This window comes from Tupaia chinensis, unplaced genomic scaffold, assembly GCF_000334495.1.
Source record: "Tupaia chinensis unplaced genomic scaffold, TupChi_1.0 Scaffold147417_1, whole genome shotgun sequence".
Classification (NCBI taxonomy): Eukaryota; Metazoa; Chordata; class Mammalia; order Scandentia; family Tupaiidae; genus Tupaia; species Tupaia belangeri.
Window position 1 is genome coordinate 2,597,684 of NW_006207268.1, and position 18,267 is coordinate 2,615,950.

An 18,267-nucleotide genomic window follows, 5' to 3' on the forward strand; every position below is an offset into this window, starting at 1 on the left:
TATTATTATTATTTTTTTGGAGAGGTTTTTGCTATAGGGCACGTGCTCTTGCCAGACAGACAGAGAGAGACAGAGAGATACAAAGCGAGAAATCACCCCCCACGGGGGATGGCCACACCGTAATCCCTTTTCCTCCATTCTCCTCTCGGGATCTTGGGTATGCACGCACAAGTGCCTGGTGTGAGTTTAAGCCACCAGGTCTGGGATGCGAACCGCAGTCGACTACGTGGGAGTCCAGCGACATAGCCATTACGCTAACTGCTGGTCCTAGTCACCTTTGACTTATTTAGTAATACCATTATTTTGACTACTTTTTATCAGAAAAAATTTTAAAAATATCTAAGTTACAACTTGCCTTAATAGTAATTTTTTCAGTGACATTCAGAATTAGAGGTTTTACCTTTAGATGAGTTTGTAATTTCTTCAAGCAATGTGAATTTCTCATGTTTTCTTTATATTAGGTTGTTGGAAAAGTCATGATGTATTTTTTCATGCTTTGTTTCATTCAAAAATGTGCCATGACTTTCCCAACGATCTATTAAAAGAAATCCAGGGGGACCAGCAGGTGGCATGGTGGTTAAGGTGCTGGACATTTCCTCATGGCTGACCACAGTTCAAGTCCCAGACCTGGCAGCGTGCTTTCTCTCTTTCCTCTCTCTCTCTGTGTCTCTCTCTCTCTCTGGTCAAATTAAAATAAACAAATGAATAAATAAAATTAAATAAAAAATAATTAAAAAAAAAAGAAATCCAGTTATTCAGTGGACATAATTCTTCTAATTTCTGACTGCCCATTATCCAGTATTATCTCTTTTTAAAATTAAAAAAAAAATGTTTTGAGAGGCTTTTGCTATATGGCATGTGCGCTCACCAGAAAGAGACAGAGAAAAACAGAGAGACAGAAAGCGGGAAATCCCGCCCCAGGGGGCTGGGGGGGGATGGCCATGCCGCAATCCCTTCTCCTCCATTCTCTTCTCAGGATCTTGGGCATGCATACACATGTGCCTGGCGTGAGTTTAAGTCACCGAGTCTGGGACTCAAACCGTGTTCCACTACATGGGAGTTCAGCGACATAGCCATTACGCTAACTGCTGGTCCCTTTTTTTAAAATTTTTATTCATTTATTTTCTAGAGATTTTTGCTCTAGGACATGTGTGCTCTCCAGAGAGACAGAGAAACTGAAAGGGAGAAATCATCCCCTGGAGGAATGGCCATGGCCCAACCCCTTCTCTTTCATTCTCCTCTCAGAATCTTGGGCATGCATGCACTCACACACACAGTAAGCTGCCTGTCAGGGACTTGAGCCATGGTCGACTACATGGGAGTACAGTGACTTAACCATTATGCCATCTGCTAGTTCCCCAGAATTACCTTTTGAGGGAAGAGTACATGCTCATTATAATAAACTTGGGAACTATAGAAATATAGAAATGAAAGAACAAAATAACTTGATTTCTCCTATCTCCCAGATAAACCACACATTGTAACATTACTGCTTTCTTTCCCCAGTTGTTATTAAAATTGTGTCTTCCATTGTTCACTTTAAAATGTGAAAATATATTTGAGGGTAGAATATATAATATAAAATCTTCATAAGCATTTTTAAAGAGATTTTTGTCTTAGGGTGCATATACTCACCAGTGAGACAGAGACAGTGAGAGAGAAAGTGAGAAATCACCCCCCCCCACCCAGGAGAATGGCCACGCCGCAATCCCTTCTCCTCCATTCTCCTCCTGAGATCTTGGTTAGGCATGCACACGTGCCTGGTGTAAGGTTGGAACCACCAGGTTCGGGACTTGAACCGTGGTTGGGCATGTGGGAATCCAGCAACGTAACTCGTACCTCATCTGCTGACCCCCATAAGCATCCTTATAATTACTTTGGGATATATACTTCCTGGAGAAGTGTTAGGTAATTGACCTAACTACTCCCACGTTTTCGGTCATTCTGCAACTACCCTTTCCTGCTCTCCTGGATCCCACATCGTCTTTCTTGCTATAGCTCATTTTGATGGAAAGTATCTTCAGATAATTTTCTATTATAAAAGAGAAAATGGGAAGCAAAAATTAAACGTTATTATATCTAAAAATGCCCTTATTCTCCCTTCATTTTGATTGATGGTTTCATTTGGGTATAGCATCCCACATTGAGAGGAGTTTTCACTCAGAACTGTGAAGGCTTTGCTCTAAAAGATATGATGCAATGTAAGAATTTACTCTATACTCCATTAGTACAATTTTGGATGAATACATTGGAATTCAGAAAGGTTAACTAGCTTGCACAAGATCAAATAAATAGTTTAGTGGAAGAGCCAGAATTAGAATTTGGAGGAAGGAATCAAGAGACTACTGGAAACAAATTTTATAGTTACAAATTTGACTTGTCTCATGTTTTAAATTACATAAATTTTGCCAGAAATTACATTGGGAACTTCCAGTAAGTAAAATTCTCTAACAACTTTAGGGCACTATCTTTTATTTATTCTTTTTTTTTTTAAGAAAAGTTTATTAAACTATGATTGTACATATTTGTGGGGGTACAGAATGACTTTACAGTATAGTAATATGTAATGATTCATTCAGGATAATGACCATACTCATCATCTCAACCAGTTGTCATTACTTTTGCTGGGAACATTCAAAATTCTCCCTTTTAGTTGTTTTCAGATATATAGCGAGTTGTTGTTATCTAATAATTCTCCCCACTGTAATTTTTTTTTTTTAATTTGGCAGAGGGCATGTTCACTTACCAGAGAGACAGAGAGATGGATAGTGAAAAAGCACCCTTATGGGAATGGTCACGTCACAACTTCTCCTCCATTTCTCCCTCCTACTAGGATTTTGTGCATGTACTCACACAAGCCCAACGTGTTTCTCAACCTACCAAGTGTGGGACTGAAACTGCCCAGTCAGCCATGTAGGATTAAGTTGTCATAACCACCCTGCCACCAGCTGGTTCCCCAGTGTATTTTATAACACTAGAAATGTTCCTTCTATCTATCTGCTATTTTGTTCCTGTTAATCAACATTAGGGAGATATCCTTTAGGTTTCAGCTAGGCTTGTGTTAGTTAAGATTCAGATTCACTGGCGCCAGCAGGTGGCATGGTGGTTAAGGGTGTTGGACTCGCACATGGTCGACCACAGTTCAAGTCCCAGACCTGGAGGCTGGCTTGCTCTCTCTCTCTCTCTCTCACTGTGGTAAAGTTAAAATACATAAATAAATAAAGTTAAATGAGATGATTCAACAACAACAAAAAAGATTCAACTTCACTATATATAATAGAACACCCAATTTCAGTGGCTTCAGAAAGATATCGGGCTATTAGGAAATTCATGATGCATTTTTGCATAGACAAACATTGAGAAATACATCACAACTTTTCCAATGACCTAATAGAAGGGTATATTTATTACATAAAAGAAGTTTAGAGTGTGCATTCTAAGCTGTTATGACATGAGCTACTTACCGTCCTTTTAGCCCTCTGCTCTGCAGTCCTTAGGTTGTGATTCCTCATTGTCATGACTCAGTGTGGCTGCTGTAGCTTCAGCCCTTACAGCTGAGTTTCAAGCAGTGGGGTGGAGGGGAAAAAATGTAAACAATCTTGATTTTGCCTGTGTTACAAGAACATGTCTATTATCTGTCTTTTTTGTCAGTTATTTTTAAGTTTTAAAAATTGTTTATCCTGCATGTCTATTAAGACTCTTTATAAGTCTTAGTTACTAACTCTTTGAAGTCCTGAATTTTACATGATGATTGTATGTAATGAAAAGTAGTTTACTAACTTTGTTGATAGGTAAGCTATATTTTTATAATTCTATGGCACTGCAGTATAAATGTATCTTAATAATTTATAAAATTATTTATGTATTTCTTCTAGAATACACTTGCTGTTTTGACAGACGAGGTTGTTTCTGTTGAAAATGAACTCTTAGAGTTGCAAGAAGTGGAAAAACAACAGAAAAACTTGATTGAAGTGTATAAATCTCAGGTGACTCTGGCATCTATTTTAATGTTTGTTAAAATTAGTAGACAATGTTTTTGTGATCTAAATAAACATAACTGAAGGAGATAGGGCTATTATTTTGTGATATAATATATGTTTCAAATATTTTTTAAGGTCCCAAATATCTTTATATGGATAGGTGGTTCTGCCAATTCCTGACTCAACCACTATCTATTAAATAGATTGGATATAACTAAGAACAGATTTTAAATTTATTACATAAGTGTAGTATAGACCTTAATATGCAATTTCAGTAATCTTGTTTACATTTTGTCATCTTATATATTTAATGGTATTTATTTAGAATAATGACTCTCTTCTAGGTTCATTAAAACCCAGTACTCTTCTTTCTTTCCCAAAAAAACAAAGTCTAGCTCAGATTTATTCACATGAAAGATTGGAAAAGCACATATGGTAATATATGTGAAATAGAGCATGTACTTAATGATAAAGTGTAGAAAAGCTTTCTGTTTTGGAAATGTAGTATTTAAGAAAAACTTCATGAAAAATATGAAACTTTTGTAGGTATTTGCATGGTGGATAATAAACTGGTCAAAAACATCTTAGTTTTTTTTTTTTTTTTTTTTGAGAGATTTTCACTGTAGGGCGCGTGCGCTCGCCAGACAGACAGAGAGAGACATAGAGACAGAAAGCGAGAAATCACCCCCCAGGGGGGATGGTCACGCCGCAATCCCTTCTCCTCCATTCTCCTCTCAGGATCTTGGGCACGCATGCACACGCGCTCGGCGTGAGTTTTAAGCCACCGGGTCCAGGACACGAACCGCGGTCGACTACGTGGGAATCCAGCGACATAGCCATTACACTAACTGCTGGTTCCCAAAAACATCTTAGTTTTATGAGAAGAGAATTTGAATTAAAGAATAACGAACAAGTAAAAGCCTAAATGAGAGAAAGTGGGGGCGAGCTTAAGGGGCCACATCTGGGTGGATCGATGGAAGATGGAGTTGAGATGTCCACTTAGAGTGTTTTAGCCATCCAAGTCTGAAGTGAGAAATTAGCTGTGGTGGTCCGTGGACCTAGTAATGAGAATGTCATTGAGGTCTACCATCTGGTTGTTTGCGTTTACTCCTCGGTGAGAATACCGTATGGATGACCATAGTTACCATATTCTACCTGATGGGCCTTATGTAAAATACACAGATATTTTTCAAGCAGATTTTTTAAATGATTTTTTTATATTTTAAGACATATTTTTGCTATAGAGTGTGTACACTCACCGGAGAGACAGAAAGCAAGAAATCATCCCCCAGGGAGGATGGCCACACTGCAATCCCTTCTCCATTTTCCTCTTAGGATTTTGGGCACACACGCACTCATGCCTGGTGTGTTTCAAGCTGTTGGATCTGAGATTCGAGCCACAATCCACTATGTGAGAGTCCAGTAATGTAACCATTACGTCATCTGCTGGTCTCTGAGCAAATTTTGATTTAGTGGAAAAATAGTTGCAGTGGAAGCTAGTTTGGACCAGTGGCTGATTTCTTTCTTTTTTTTTTTTTTTGGAGAGGTTTTTGCTATAGGGCGCGTGTGCTCACCAGACAGACAGAGAGAGACATAGAGACAGAAAGCGAGAAATCACCCCCCAGGGGGGATGGTCACGCCACAATCCCTTCTCCTCCATTCTCCTCTCGGGATCTTGGGCACGTACGCACACATGCCCGGCGTGTTTTAAGCCACCGGGTCTGGTATGCAAACCACGGTTGACTACGTGGGAGTCCAGCAACATAGCCATTACGCTAACTGCTGGTTCCCAAGTGGCTGATTTCTTAAAGTGACATTTACCTGAAAATGCAGATCTCTGTAGTATTCAGAGCTCAACGGAAGAGTCTTAGAATTATCGACAGGAGAAAACATGTAAATTGTAAAAAGACTGTGGGTTAGAGCAAAAGATTGAGTGATTCCATATTTAAAGAAGGAACAATTTTAGATAAACATACTGATGATATCGATGAAATAATTCATTTTAAATGAAAATTTTAATTTTAGCTTTTTATTTCATGTTATGGTCCCAATGATAAAATAATACATATTGCTGAATAATTTATTTTCAGGTAGAAAAGCTACAAGAAGCAGCTGAAATGGTAAAAAGCAGATGTGAAAATTTGCTACATGAAAATAACCTAATAACAAAAAACAAAAATAGAAAATTAGAGAAGGTAAGGTTGAAATCTCAAATACTAAAATATTTTATTTATATGTTCTTAGTTTATGAATATTATACAAATTCTTTCATTTTGGTAATATTATCTAGTTCATAATTAGGAATGGTCTTTCTCAATCTCTGTAGCAGTTTGTTTTCTGAGGAAGTAATGTTTCTTCCAGGCTTGACATGTTTGTTTGTTTGAATGTTTTTTCACTTTTGTCTTAATATTTGGGAAATAGCTTAAATGTTTAATTTTCCTTATACAAGAGCAGACTTAAATAGCAAAACAATGATTATTACTGAGCTTCATCAACTCTAAGTATGCAAACTAATCTCATCTTTTTTTTTTTTCTGGTTATAAATCTTTCGTGTCTAAAACAAAGTAAATGTTCTCTGCTAAATGCATTTTTGGAAGGAAAAATATCTTTTTAAAAAATCATTTCCTTTTCTTCACCCTATTGCAACAGTAAGAGGGAAAGGCCAATGTTGGCAAGTTATGATGTTTTTGTGAATATTTTTAAATGTAACCGCATCTCTTTTTTGGGGTTTCATGTTGTTTTGGGAAGGAAGCAGGGAAAGCAGTAGGATGCTAACTCCTGGCTGGAGAGGTCATGGGACGTTAGTCAGTTCCAAGCAAGTGTAATAAGGTGACTGTCTCTGGGTCACTCCTGAATCTTGGGATGGAGAAGTTGGAGTGAGGCACGAATGTGAAGAGGTGAGCCAGAGCAGGCATCCTGCCAGTTAGACAGGAGACACAGAGCCCCCATGTGCACAGCATGCTCCTTTCTCAGGATTATTTCTCATGTATTTTTAGCAGGCAAGGGAAGAAAGCATCTCATGTCTTTTGGGCTCTTTTTCTCACAAGACATACATACAATTCAAAGGTCTCCTCTTATACTGGGTAGCACAGTAAATAAGTCTATTTAAAAACCTTGTTCAAAATGCAGAAAGAGCAGGAGCCTAAGTTTTTCAGATGCTGTCAGGTCACATTTAAAAAAAAAAGTATTTAGCAAGAAAAGTAGTTTTTGTTTTGTTTTGTTTTGTTTTAATGAAAATCTTCTTTTTTTTCTTTTCCACTATTTTGAGTCTCCTGGTTTTCCCATGAGCTCCTAGATGCTTTAGGGACACAGAGGTATGCTTTGTTCTGGTTTTGTCTTTCACAGTCAGGAGTGCCAGATGTTGGACAGGATGTTAGGTATTCCCTGTCTCAAAAAAGAGTCTAGCTGTTGTTTTTTTCTCTGTATAAACATCCTAAATGCCACATCTTGCTATTTTTTTCTTAATTAGCAGTGCAAGTGTTTCTTCTTGTCAGATTTCTACAAAACTGCTCTAGTGAGGATTGCAACAATCAAATAGATTACTATAGTTAATCTTAGAACTGTTCATAGTAACAGTAATGGTCAAATTACAGTCAAGTAAAACTGATGCTGTTAGCTGTCTTGAAATAATATAGAGTGCACCCCACCAATGTGGGCTAAGATGAGTGAAGCAAGGCTACTGTAGTTAAGTGTCTAAGTAGTTGGACTGAGTGACTAATGGTAAAATTTAGAGCTGACAGTGGACTGCAGAAAACTATTCCAGCTTCCTATGCTATGTCATATCATATGATACTGTATTATTTTTATAAGCAAAGTAACAACACCTATCCTTGAATATAATGACAAGATTCCAAAAGTTTGCTTTCCTCCCTGCAAGCTATTACTAGTATATTTATTTGCTCAACAAACTTTTGAAACATAAAGTCCAATCCGCTAATTAGTTCCATGTTCCTATTTAGTAGAGTCTAAATTAATACATGTTTATATCTATTTGGTTAAATCTTTTTATTTAAAACCATAGTACCTCAAATAGTGTGTTACAAGCATGTCTAATATTTAAGATGGCAAAAATATGAATGCTGAATGTGTGATCTTGCACTTATTTCCTCTAATGCCACGACTCAGATGAGAGGCCAGATGGAGTCTCATCTGAAGGAGTTAGAGCATGTCCGTGGTTCCTTGACGGCGGCCGAACGGAGGCTTCAGGAGTGTCAGGAGAATCTACAGCGCTGCAAGGGGACATGTGCAGACCAGGCACACACCGTTAGGGAGCTTCAGGGCCAGGTGTCCACGGCGGCCCCGAGCTTTCCAGATGTGCTCAAGGAATACTTTGGAATGATTTCACCAGTTGAGGGCACTCATGTCAGGCGTTGATTTTTTTTTTTTATTCTTCTCTAAAATAGTTGCTAAAACATCAGTTTCATGCAGATCCTGTAATAGTATTTTGCAGTTATTCTTTCAGTAGTTGATGGTGAAAAGTTGGTAATTAAAATTGCAAATTTAGTTGATTTAGGCAAATCTATGTTTAGACATTGGAGGATATGGTAATAGCATAACATAAGGAATAAAGCTGTTTTACATGCGTTTCTTGAGGTCAGGATAAGGTAAACCATTGTCAGCTACCTTACAAAAATCAGAGTTTTCTTAATTAGAATTGTGCATCAAATTCTCTGAAATTGTCTTCATTCTTTATTTTTCCATACATACTTTTTTACTCCATTGGAGCAGGGATCATGTGTATCTTCTTAATCAACACATAGCCATCTCCTAGCTCACTGCCTAGCATGAAGGAAGCATTCAAAAAGTATTTTTGAATTAATTTTGTTTCCAAAAAAGCATATCTAAGGATGGCAAGTTTTTTCCTTAACTTGCAAGACAGTTGTAGGAAGAATCCTCTGTCTAGCTTACAAATATAATCAGGATTTTAATTTTGAAATGCATCTTATTTGTAAAAACATGCAAACAAAATTTTGGTGAATTTAAATTTCTTTAAAGAGTGTTTTCCAGCGAAATATCAAATTATATAGATTAATCTAAATTACTAATTGAAATTTTGAGGAACTTTTATGAAAGCTTCTTAACTATTTAAATGAGCTATTGGAGTAAAGGAAATACTAATTGTGTCCTGAGTTGAGTAAGGGGTGTTTTTGGTTGATGTATTTGTTTATCTTTCTTCTCTCACACACACACACAAAAAAAAAATATATATATACATATATATATATATATATATATATATATTTACTTACAATTCCAACCTTAGAGATCAATCAGTATTTTTAGATATAATAGAAATCTGTAAGAGAATCTCTAAGTCTCCAATAATAGGAGATTAATATTTAAAATTTTATTTCCACATTTCAACTTGATTTCCGTTTTTAATTTTGCTAGAGGGCATGTGTGCTTGCCAGAGAGAGACAAAGATAGAGAGGGAGAGGGTCTGGGAGAAAGCACCCTCCAGTGGGGCACGATCATACTGCATTCTCTCCTTCATTTCTCCATCCTGTCGGGATTTGGGACACGCATGCACATGTTTTCCAAGTCGTAGAAGCTGGGATTTCAGCCATGCAATCGGCCATATGAACTTTGGCTCCCTTAACTACTAGGCCACAGGGCTGGCCCAGTAAAAGTTCCTTTTCAATAATGTATTATTTCCAGTATCTTCATTGCTATTGTCCAGAAAATTTTTCAGTTGGTTATTTTCCAACAGAGAGCACGTAGATTTTAAAAATTTACCAGGACTTGTATTTGAACAATGTAGCATTTCTTGATGTCTTTCTGTGTAGGAGTAATAGTAATATTTATAGCTTCTTGTTTCTTATGGTTTTTCTAATAATAAAATATATAGGTTTCTTTGGAAGTTGATTATAACCAAAGTAACCAAGAAAACATATTTTTTTTTTTTTTTAAGATTGATGGAAATCACAATCTTCTGACAGAGTTTTCTCTGGAAGAAGAAAATTATCTTGTTCAGTTGAAGTGTGAAAGCCTTAAGCAGTTAAGTATTAAATTGACTTAAAATTAGTATCACATTTTTCTCTACACATTATGATTTTAAAATACATGTTTTCTATAAAAAGAAAATTAGAACAGATGGATGCAGAAAATAAAGAACTTGCAAAGAAGTTGGCAAATCAAGAGGAATGTCTTAAGCAGAGCAATCTTAAATTTAAAGAGAGATCTGAAGAGTACACAGCATTGGCCAGGCAGCTGGAAGCTGCTTTAGAAGAAGGAAGACAAAAGGTACAGATAGCCTTTATTTAGAAAGGTTTTAATGAGTTCACCAAAGACTTGTGTTTTTAAACAGACAGTATCTCATCTTGCCAAACCTATAGTTATTGTTTTTATCTTAATGATAGGGTGAAAGGAGCAATTACGTTTTTGTTCTTTACCTACTTTTCCTTTGGAGGAAAACAGATCTATTATTGAGCCACAGTTACTTCAAATAGGTAAATGGTGATGTGGCCGGGTAGAGGGCAGAGATGGAAAACACTTCAAAGGTGCAACTCTCCACGGCCTTTTGGAAAATGATAATGTGTATGATCATCTCTTTAACTGGACTAGTATACAGCATATTCATTCTGGGAAAATTCATTTTACAAGCTGCAATGATATACAGTGACTGAATATATCAAATTTTTAAAAATAAATAAATTTTAGGATCCTTAAAAAAAAAAAAAAAAGAAAGAAAAATACAAAAGAAAATTGAATGTGCCAGTAAATGAAAATATTTATTTTGACCTGAATTCAGTCAGCTCTAAAGCTCAAGTCCCTTTTGGCAAAATTGTTACAAAAATAAAGATAGCTAAGAAGTAAAGTCCCATTAAATCCACTAGTTTAGCACTCTGATTACTACACCATGTGTTGGGCGCTGTGCTAGTGCTTAAGTGCAAAGATGAGTAAGGCCTGGCCTCAGCTCTCAGGACACAGTCTAGCAGAGGGTAGTATGGGAACACACAAACACCATCTCACATGTAGGTACTCCAGTAGAGGGTCAAGATGTACTGAACGGAATGGTTCTTTCAGCCCAGGAATGAGGGGAAATGATTCAGGAAGATCTCAAAGAAGAGGTAAATTTATTGAACAATTCGAAAATCTAATCTTGGAGTCTAACAGGAACTGGATTTTAATTCTGACTGTGGCACGTCGTACACTGACCCAGGGCAGATTACCCCTCTAAACTTTAGTTTCTTAAGTAAAATGGGGGTTATGAGTTTTCTCACAGAATTGAATGATGCTAAAAAGCTATAATCTATATGTTTATAACTTCCAGATGTTTGTCTCCACCCAGACCTTTCTCCCCACAAAAAGCCAACCTATTTATTCTATTTACTTCCTTACTTGGCCTTGCCACCTTGTATAGGCGTCTCAAATTTAACATGTCCAAAACATGTTTTGACTCTTTTCCTCTAAATTCTCTTCTCCCCATGGCCTTCCTCAAGCCCATTAATAGCAGTTCCATAAAATTCTGATAAAATTTGATATCCTTGAAATGTAGCTTTTCTATCATAAATGTCACATATCTATTTTATTTTAACTCAGGAAGACAAATCTAATTGACTATGAGAGATGTGTTATTGAATAAAAGCTAAATAATAAAATGTACTGTCAATGACAGGAATTTAATGCAGATTTTTCAGCTTCACCAACCTTTGGGAGGAAAATTAGTGTCATGATCTTGGCTTCAGCCCAAGCAGACTTTAGAAATGCCAGGTGTTCTCAGGTTCCTTCCCAAAAGTATTTAGAATCCTCTGGGGTGTGTCTGTCACCTCCTTTCACTCCTATTGCCGGGGAATATGGAGCTGTCTCTAGCTGTTGCCCTTGTGAGGAATGTCATCACCACCCTGTCACCATTGCCCACACTAAGGGGACAGTGCCAAGATCATCGATGTTTATCCTGAGGATTCTTTTTCCCGCAGCTTCAGTCCTAAGAGCATCCCTCACTCAATCACCCTTGGAATTTGTACAGAAGAAATCCTTGTCTATCAATTATAATAACTTAGAACTGAGTCCACAGTGTCTTAGAGAACAGTCTTTCTTACTGTCTCTTTCCTGCTGGACCAGTCTCTTGCCTCTGCTTTCATTCTTGTGGCTCCAACCCAGCATTCTTAAAAATAGGCTCCCATGTTTCTAAATCCTTGGATGAACATAGCTAAGCTAGACTTTCTGCTAAAATAAGCAATCAGAGAAATATGAAAATTCAAATTCAGACCACTTTGTAAGTGAATGAGTGAAAAACTAATCTTTTGTATATATATGTGTAAAGTTTGTACATCAGTTCTATCCAGCCACATGTATAATCATCATTAAATGAGAACTTTCTATGTTCCACCACCACTTAGGACACCATGGAAATATAAATATTATAAATATGACAAATGAGCTCAGTGTGTTTTAAAAATAAACTGTTGGGGGCTAGCAGATGACATGGAGGTTAAGGTGCTAGCTCTCACATGGCTAGCTCCACAGTTCAAGTCCCAGACTCGATGACTTGAAAATCGTATCATGCGTGTGTGCCCAAAATCTTGAGAGGAGAAAGGAGGAGATGGGATTAGCACATGGACATTGTCCTGGGGGATGATTTCTCAGCTCCCCCACCACCACCTCTCCCTGGCCTCTGGTAGGCACATGTACCCTAAAACAAAAACTGAAATATACATACAAATATGTTTTAGCAAAAACTAAAGTGTACATATGTATAAATAGGAGAAAACATCTACCTAAATCACAGAGCAGTAAAAATGTGTATGCCTCTTCCGTCTTGAGCTAATTTTGCAGATACTACTGCAAAGAGACGTATACATAATTATAATTATACTTGTTTCTTCAAGATAGAACACTTTCTAATTGTCTAGCACCAGTTGGTATCTATCTATATTTTAAAAAGATTCAGTGTTAACTACATTGAGACTTCTAAACCATATTTTAAAGAAACAACATTTAGTATTTTGCTCTTTTAATATAAATTACAGGTTTCTGAAGAGATAGAGAAAATGTCATCTAGAGACAGGGCTTTCCAGATTAAAATATTGCATCTGGAAACTGAGCTTAAAAAGAAAAATGAAGAACAAAGTCAACTTGTTTCCAAAATGAACAGTGTAAGTATGTATCCTCATATTATATTTAAAAAAAAAATGAATGAAACATTTTTACTATGAAGTTTTGCTAAATAGTTAAAATACAAGTGAGGGAAATAAAGGCTGTTACTTTACTGATAGTATTAAAAGTAACAAATAATATAGAACATAAGGTGTCAGGATCATGACCAGGAATTTATTATTCTGACTCTTGATTAGCATTTATTGAATCACTCCCTAATCTCATCAGGCCCTTCCCATTTCTTACCTTTGCATGACAGCTGCTTAATGAAAGTTACAAATATAATCTATTCATTTTCTTCCTGTCAAGCATTTTTAGTTTTTTTTAGAGTAAACAATAAGCTATTACTATGAGTTGGATTTTTATATCTGTCTTAAATAAAAAGTTTTCATCTAGTCTTAAGTAAATATTCAGTATTGTTATATTGCCATACGAGGTGGATATTTTAATTCACTCAACCATGAAATGAGAATAACAAAGTGGCTATGTTTATTAGTCTTCTCATGTTTTTTTTTCCTGAATATTTGAAATAGCTAACATAAGATATTCTGAAAGCTAGTATCAATCAGGTTTTAATTATTTAATAATTATCTTCTTAATAATGACATCGAGAATAATGATAGTTTATTTTTTCCAGGAGCAGAAGACTCCATTAAAACTATTTTTTTTATACCCAAGTGTCTAAAAAGTCAAAAATCTAAGTGAAAGTTTCAAAAATTAAATGATTTTTGGCATACATCATTGAATTCTATTGCCACTAAAAGTTTCATGACAATTTCATCAGAATAAAACCCTGAACTGTTTTCAATTTAGCACCTTTTCAATTTAGCACTCGTTTTTATTTCTAAACTTTAAAACTCACCATCAGAGTTTCTATTGTTGTAAAATATGTGTGGTGTTCTTTGTATATTGAATCCTCTTAAAAAATACAGTAAATAAAATAAGAGGTGAGTTTTGCTATAACCTATTACTGTTCCTAGTAGTTGGCTAAAGTTGCTAAAATAAATAGGGTAATAGCTGATTTCCTGTTAAACACAATAATTTTTGCACTAATAAAAATCTAGTATTCCATGGGACCAGCAGTTAGTGTAATGGCTTTGTTGCTGAACTCCCATGTAGTCGACCGCAGTTCGAGTCCTAGAACCGGTGGACACGTGTGCGTGTATGCCCAAGATCCTGAGAGGAGAATGGAGGAGAAGGGATTGTGTGGTCATCCCCCCTGGGGGGTGATTTCTCGCTTTCTGTCTCTGTCTGTCTGTCTCTCTCTCTCTGGCGAGCACATGCGCCCTATAGCAAAAAACCTCTCCAACAAAATCGACAAAAATAATCTAGTATTCCAAGCATAGATTTCGACACTGCAGAAAAATTAGTTTATGTGTTCTGCGTCTTCCAGGGTGGTGCAGCGGCATTCAGGGTTTATCCTGTATACATGCTTCTGCCACGGTGGAATGTCAGCACCCCGAGAGCCTGTCTCATAGTTGCTAGATGCCCTGTGTCTTCTACAGTGCCCTGCCCACCTGGAGGGACTTTTCATATTCCTGTCCAAATACCCTGGTGGATGCACAGACCAAACAGAGACCTCAGCAGTTTAACCCAAGGCAACCCTCCTGAAACCTAGAATGTCTTTGAAGTCACTGTCCTGAAATTTATTCACATTTTACACTACCTTATGATTTAGTGTGGTTAGTCTTTTTATCTTCAAATTGTGAAATAAAATTGATGCTCCATAAAAATTCTCTTATGTGGTGCCAGCTGATGGCATAGGGGTGACATTGCTAGACTCCCACATGGCTGACAGTGGTTCAAGTCCCAGACCCATGACTTGAAACTAAGGCTGGGTGTGCATGCATGCCATGACCCCGGGGGAGAATGGAGGAGAAGGGATTGCGGAGTGGCCATCCCCCATGGGGGATGATTTCTCATTTTCTCTTTCACTGTCTTTGTCTCTCTCTTTCTCCCTGGTGAGTACACACACCCTAAGGCAAAAATCTCTACCAAAAATAAAAAGATTCTCTTATTTATTCCATGATTTTGTATAGCTCAGTCTAGTACTAGTTGCTTCACGCCAGTCACTTTCCCTGAGGCGCATTGCTCAATTTCCAAGGTATCTGGCATCACTGAACACCTGATATGAAAAACATAAAAGATCTCCCATCTCAAGGTGCCTGCATTTTAGTTGGAAGTTAGGTAGTATTTGCAACTTCTCTATTAAAAGCATATTCAGTGAACAGACCTGCATAAAAATTTATATGCAATTGGAGTTTAAAATATATATTGAGGTTTTATTTTTTTCCTCAAAGAACATCTATAATATTAAGTTTTTTTTATTATTTAAAGGATTTAAAAAGAATAGGTTCATATTATAGAAACTAGAATTTTGTCAGTTTTCTAAAATCTGTCTAATTTGTGGGCTTGCCTGAAAGAGAGAAAGAAGGTGAGAAAGCACCCCTTTCATGGTGTCTGGTCATGTCAGTCCCTGCCCCACCTCTGCCCTCTTTCGGGCCTGTACACACATGTACTCAATGTGGTTTTCAAGCCTCTAGATCTAAGACTCAAACCGCTCTGTCAACCCTGTGGTATCCAGTCACCTTAACCACCAGGCCATGTGCTGGCCCAAGTTCTGTCAACTTTTAATGATAGCAAATGTCATTCTTACGGCACAAAATATAAATTTCTAGGCAGAAACAATGGCAAAACTACAATGAAAATGCCTTATTAAATGGAAATTAATTATAACAATTTTAAATAAAACCAGTGTTATTGAGTCATGTTAAATATATACTAGTTTGGAGCTTAGCAAATATGTATTACATCTGACTATCACAGTAGAGATTACCAGGTGCATGTTTAGTTGTTAATTTTAGAGAAAGGTGAATTCTAAGATAGATTAATAATGAGTACATCAGATGTGAGGATTCTTTCTTTCAAAACATTAAATGACTTATCATTTGATATGAGTGCTATTTTTGATTATCTATATTTCTTTCTTTTTTTTTTAATTTAGAAAGCACACCATCAGGAAGTATGTCTGAAGGAAATACAACAGAACCTTGAGAAGTCAGAGAATCAAACTGAGAGTATTAAAAATTATTTACAGTTTCTTAAAGCTTCTTACGTAACAATGTTTGGATAAATTGTTGAATGTTTCTTCTGTAAGCATTAGGTTTTAACTGAGTCTAAAATGTGATTAGATAAACAATAAATAAATACACCACTGGTTATTATACTTCATGATTTATGGATGGTAGTATTAGAGATTTTATGTAAAAATTTTAGAAATAACTTATTAACTAAGTAAAACTTGAAAACAAGAAAGATGTTAGTATTCCTTTTTGCTAGGTAATCCTCATTAACTCTGGTTTAATTCCTTCTTAAATCACATAGTTTTTATAATATTTTTCACACAAATACACACATTTCAGAATCTTTGCCATGTATTTAGTAACCATTCAACTGCATTTGTAATAAATGTGTGCCAATTATGAACCAGACACATGATTTTCAATGATCTCTTCATATGATTATTTATATTGTGATGCTATATACATACAATAAGGGAAATAATCTGAATTTTAATTTTAATAATGGTACAATGACATACTTTCTAAAAGTATTATATATCTCAATATACTTAATATTACTTCAGCTATATGTCAAGCTACCATTACAATTTCTATTAGAATTTTATTTTAGTGAAAGATTTTTGCTATATAGGGTGCATGTGCTCACCTGAGAGAGAGATGAAGAGACTAAGAGACAGAAAGCTAGAAATCACCTCCCAAAGGGGATGGTCATGCCACAATCCCTTCTCCTCCATTCTCCTCTTAGAATTTTGGGCACACATGCACATACACCTGATGTGAGTTTTAAGCTGCCGGGTCCAAGGCTCGAATCATGATCTAAAATGTGATTAGGTAAACAATAAATAAATACACCACTGGTTATTATACATATACATATATATATCAGTTATACTTCATGGACATGGGAGTCCAGCAAGGTAATCATTATGCCATCTGCTGGTCCCAGTTTCTATAGGTTTTAAATCTAAATATTGGACCAGTAAGTAGCATGGTGGTTAAGGCAACTGGGTCGCACTCCACCTGTGCAGTTCAAATCCTAGACCTAGCAGCCTGAAAAACACACTGGCATATGTGCATGTGTCCCCAAATCCCAAGAGGAGAATGAAGAGAAGGGATCATGGTGTGCCATCTCCCTTGGTGAGTGCTTTCTCCTTTTCTCCCTCTTTCTCTCTTCCTTTCTCTCTCTAGTGAGGGCATGAGCCCTATAGCAGAATTATATATATATATAACTCTCAATATACATTAAATACTCAGTTTATGTTTGTGGATAAATGGATGGGCAGATGTGAATGAGGTAGGTATTTATATTCCTGTTTTAGATATGAAAAGAATGTAAGCATAGAAGGATTAAGTACCATGGCTGCAGGATAAAAGTGTTTTTATTTTGTGTAGATTATATATATGTAGAGAGAGAGAGAGAGAGAGCGCTATTAAATGCTAACTAATGGTAATGGATGAAAGCACATTGGCATGTATTTTTCCTTTATAAGGAATAGGCATCCAGGGGCTGACTCCATGGTCTAGTGGTGAGGGAGCCAGACCCCACATGACCAACCATGTAGTTTGAATCCTGGACCATACTGTTTGAACCCTGGTCCTCACAGCTTGAATAACACATGTATGTGTGTGTCTGTGTGTGTGTGTGCCCCCCAACAGGATGAAGAAATGAGGAGAAAGGATTATAGTATGAGCATGCCCCATAGGGGGGTGCTTTTTCCTTCTCACTCTGTTTCTCTCTCTCTCTCTGGCAAGTATATGCACCTTCTGGCAAATCTGGAAAAAGAAAATTGTTTAGGCTGTTCTATTAATACATACTCTTGTTCTTTTTATGTTAGTGATTATCTGATGTTATTATTGTATACATTTTAAAGCCCCTGAATTAACTAAAAGATTAAAGGGGAGTAACTCGTCCTGCCCTTTTCATGGCCAACTCACATGGGATGATCAAATTAGCCCTCTTCATACCAGAGAGCACTAGGAGAAGGTCTGTATTATTAGGATAAAGTTGTTTATGTTGACCACATGGACCAAGAACTCGTTCCCTGTAATTTCCCACCAAAGTGGGACTCTCTAAATGGGGATGGATGTGGTTTACAAGGGATCAG

At 36.6% G+C, this 18,267-nt stretch overlaps 1 protein-coding gene across 8 annotated transcripts in view; it reads left to right on the forward strand.

The window, feature by feature from the left end:
* The window catches only part of ODF2L (outer dense fiber of sperm tails 2 like), a 40,522-nt gene extending 24,217 nt beyond the window's left edge, over positions 1-16,305 (forward strand). For 5 of the 8 annotated variants that reach the window (XM_027768751.1, XM_027768755.1, XM_027768753.1 and 2 more), the window contains 7 exons: positions 3,876-3,986; positions 6,071-6,175; positions 8,106-8,342; positions 9,892-9,977; positions 10,061-10,223; positions 12,953-13,078; positions 16,084-16,305. In XM_027768751.1, coding sequence (XP_027624552.1) covers positions 3,876-3,986; positions 6,071-6,175; positions 8,106-8,342; positions 9,892-9,977; positions 10,061-10,223; positions 12,953-13,078; positions 16,084-16,212 — 957 coding nt within the window. In that variant the 3' untranslated portion in view covers positions 16,213-16,305. The remainder of the gene's footprint in view (positions 1-3,875; positions 3,987-6,070; positions 6,176-8,105; positions 8,343-9,891; positions 9,978-10,060; positions 10,224-12,952; positions 13,079-16,083) is intronic. The other 3 variants (XM_006169702.2, XM_027768756.1, XM_006169700.2) reach the window with 2 other exon arrangements.
* Positions 16,306-18,267: the final 1,962 nt, after the last annotated feature.